Genomic DNA, 3,697 nt, shown 5'->3' with positions numbered 1-3,697 from the left:
CTGGAGTTAAATTTTGTGTTAGGTGTAAGGAAAGGGTCCAAGTTCTGCTTTCTGCACATGGCTAGCCAGTTTTCCCAACAGTATTTATTAAACAGGGAATCCTTTTCCCATTGCTTGTTTTCATCAGGTTTTTCATCAGGTTTGTCAAAGATCAGATGTCTGCAGATGTGTGGCATTATTTCTGAGACCTCTGTTCTGTTCCATTTATGTTTGTAGATATGTTGTGCTGCCTCCAAGGCCTCTGTTCTGTTACATTGGTCTATATCTCTGTCTTGGTACCAGTACCATGCTGTTTTGATTACTGTAGCCTTATAGTATAGCTTAAAGTTAGGTAGCAAGATGCCTCCAGCTTTGTTCTTTTGCTTAGAATTGTCTTGACTATGCAAGCTCTCTTTTGATTCCAAATGAACTTTAAGGTGGTTTTCTCCAGTTCTGTGAAGAAGTTCAATGGTAACTTGATGGGGATAGCATTAAATCTATAAATTACTTTGGGCAATGTGGCCATTTCACAATATTGATTCTTCCTAATCATGAGCATGGAATGTTTTTCCATCTGTTTTTGTCCTCCCTTATTTCCTTGCACACTTCTTTGTAGTTCCTTGAAGAGGTCCTTCACATCCTTTGTTAGTTATATTCCTAGGTATTTTATTATCTTTGTAGCAATTGTGAATGGGAGTTCTCTCATGATTTGGCTCTCTGTCTGTTGTTGGTGTATATGAATAACAAAGTTGGATATGTGCTCTTATAAAGGAATATTCTTATAAAGTAGACATAATGTATGTTTTAAGATGAACACACATGGTGTTATGTATCTAATTCTGGCATTCTAGGTTCTCACTCAACTATATGTTTTTGAACCGTATTGATTTTACTACAGACAGCCAATGGTTTTCTGAATTTTGCTGGAAAAATTATTATAATCTAGGTCAAACTTCATTTAACGTATGTTTGTTTTCATAGTAATAGGTATTCAGTTAGTTATCAATTCCTTACTTCTACATATATCACAATTAACAACTTTGTGTGTTCTCTACACTTGTTCATAAAAAAAAAAACTCTGTGAAAACTCTCCTGGAGTAGGGTCTCTGATTCACATAACAAATTTAATTTATTTAAATGAGGATAGACTCATTTCAAGATTATACTTATAATATGCATTTCACAATCAGGACACTTCAATTTTATACTCCTGATATCCAACTTCTGAATATGTAGTGATTATACAAATTGTAAGGAATTTCAATAAATAACCACATCATGTTAAGCTTATGAAGCTAAAATTCTTTTACTTGTTTTAATGTATTATTTTGTTAAGTAATCTAAATACTGGCCTGGATTTTAAATAGAAAGCTGCATTAAGAATAATCCATGTCAAAAACAACAGCAAGAAAACCACAGATTATAACAGAGACAGGTAAAAGTTGAAAAATGTGTGAAAACTATCAGAATCAAAAAGGAAGTTGCTCATCTAAAAAACAAAAACAGAAAATCAACCTTGACAGAGCTAGGGAAGTCTGTGAAGGAGGAGTTGTAATACTTATATATCTGATTTTTTAAAAATGATTGCAAAGGACTTGCAGAAACCACAGCCTTGCACAAAAGCTACCACAATTTTACCCATATAAAAATAATTCTGCAAGGACATCTGTCCAGCAACTGCTTGTTCAATCTTAAACTGGCATCATCATCATCATCATCATCATCATCATCATTGATGTTTGCAGCCAAGAATAATGATCTCCAAACAATTTTGTCGCCCCCCCGCCCCCACCTGCCTCCTGCATTTGTTCCTTTAAAATCCTTTTCTTCTCTTACCTCTCCAAATACGCACATAGTTTGGCATGTGTTTTCCTATTTCAATGCCTTTTCCCAAATAAAAATCATTTTCCTTCAGAGGGTCTGTCTTGGTTTGTTGTTTAGGTTTATATAAGTGGTGTCAGAAATGAGAACCGAAAAAGACTACTACTGCGAGAAACAGTAATTCTTGGAACTTGCGTGCAGTACTCACTTGAGCCCTTTGAGCTCTCCACCTGCACAGCTTCATCCTCGTGAGTCTTTTCTCAGGCTGAGCCTCCCTCCTTTTAGTAGAAGCTCTTGAATTTGTTAGGAATCTGATTTGGATAAGGCAGCCTTAACTCTATCTCTGAGGCATGTCTTTTCAGGGGAATTTACTTCTGGTTCTTTCTACATGTCTAATTTAACATTTTGTTTGATCTGCACATATAGGTTAATGTGCAGATCTGAATTGATCTGAATCACACAGTCCTCAGATTGGGTATGTTTCTAACCTTTCTGAAAATGTTATAACATAATTTATTTCCATACACTACCTTTATTTCACATTGACATTGTTTTCTTGTGTGGGTATGTGAGGTTGACATAACAACAATTAAACATATCCCACTGAAATAAATGGAATTTCTAACTATTTCTTGCCACATTAAAAAAAATAACAATTTTCAAAAAAAAGAAAAGCACTGAAGGAATATAGTTTTAGCTTTAAATTTACATTAGTTTGAGTGATCGGCATGGGTTTTCTAAGAATCTCTTTAGTGCAGCCTTCACGGTCTTGTTCCTGAGGCTGTAAATTAGGGGGTTCAACATTGGTATCACCAGGGTGTAGAAGACTGAGGCCATTTTGTCAGTATCTAATGAGTGATTAGTCCTTGGTTGTAAATACATGAAAAGGAGACTTCCATAGAACACAACCACAGCTGTCATATGAGAAGCACACGTGGAAAAGGCTTTCTGTCGTCCTTCTGTGGAATGTATCCTCAAAATGGTAATAACAATGTTGAAGTAGGATATTATGACAATAGTCATGGAGAAAAACAAGTTGGTCCCTGAAAAGATAAACACTGCTGTTTCTGGAATGTAGGTATCAGAACAGGACAGTGCTAGCAAAGGGACATTGTCACAGTAAAAATGGTTGATGATGTTGGAAGAACAGTATGACACAGAGAACACACAGGAAGAGACAGTCAGTGCCGTGATAAGACTCTGAAGGTATGTGAGGGACACCAGCAGATAACACAGTTTTGGAGACACCACTACTGCATAGAGCAGAGGGTGGCAAATAGCCACGTAGCGATCATAGGCCATTGCAGCCAGTATGAAAATCTCAGCCACAATGAAAAGCAAGAATCCACCTAGTTGGGTTGCACATCCATAGTAAGATATGATTTTCTTGGTAACCAGGAAGTTAACCAACATTTTAGGGGCAATGACAGTAGAATTGCAAAGATTGATGATAGCCAAGTGTCGGAGGAAAAAGTACATGGGTGTTTGAAGTTGAGGGTCAACACTGGTGAGGGTGATGATGCCCAGGTTCCCTGCCACAGTCAGCATATAAAGCACCAGGAAGACCAGGAAGAGGGGAATTTGGAGCTCTGGATCATCTGAGACTCCCACAAGAATAAACTCCATCAACCATGTGAGATTTCCTGAAGCCATTTATATTGTTGCCCTCATCTTTTATCTGAAAAAATTGAAATAAATTAGTAGATAATAAAATTGATGTTTCTATTAGACACTAGGTGGTTAAATATTTCATTTGAAATCAGTTTATATTTTTGACAAACCCTTAAAAGTTTCAGAACCTAATTGTTTCTCTCCCCATGTTTCATAAACTTCAGAAATAAAAATTCACCAGACAATTAAGAGTCTTAAAACTGTCTTAACAAGCCATTTATGTATT

At 36.3% G+C, this 3,697-nt stretch overlaps 1 protein-coding gene across 1 annotated transcript; it reads right to left on the bottom strand.

Annotated features, from left to right (window-relative positions):
* Positions 1-2,331: 2,331 nt before the first annotated feature.
* LOC101039953 (olfactory receptor 8J2) lies at positions 2,332-3,477 on the bottom strand. Its single transcript, XM_003920095.2, has one exon. It carries the CDS (start codon positions 3,451-3,453, stop codon positions 2,506-2,508), a length of 948 nt encoding a protein of 315 aa, XP_003920144.1. The 5' UTR covers positions 3,454-3,477; the 3' UTR covers positions 2,332-2,505.
* Between the last annotated feature and the right edge of the window lie 220 nt (positions 3,478-3,697).

Source organism: Saimiri boliviensis, chromosome 6 (genome assembly GCF_048565385.1).
Source record: "Saimiri boliviensis isolate mSaiBol1 chromosome 6, mSaiBol1.pri, whole genome shotgun sequence".
In the NCBI taxonomy this organism is placed as follows: domain Eukaryota; kingdom Metazoa; phylum Chordata; class Mammalia; order Primates; family Cebidae; genus Saimiri; species Saimiri boliviensis.
This window is presented reverse-complemented; position numbering and strand designations above follow the sequence as displayed.

Coding starts and splice junctions, on each gene's coding strand:
- LOC101039953 (XM_003920095.2), bottom strand. CDS start 3,453: ATGGCTTCAGGAAATCTCACATGGTTGATGGAGTTTATTCTTGTGGGA.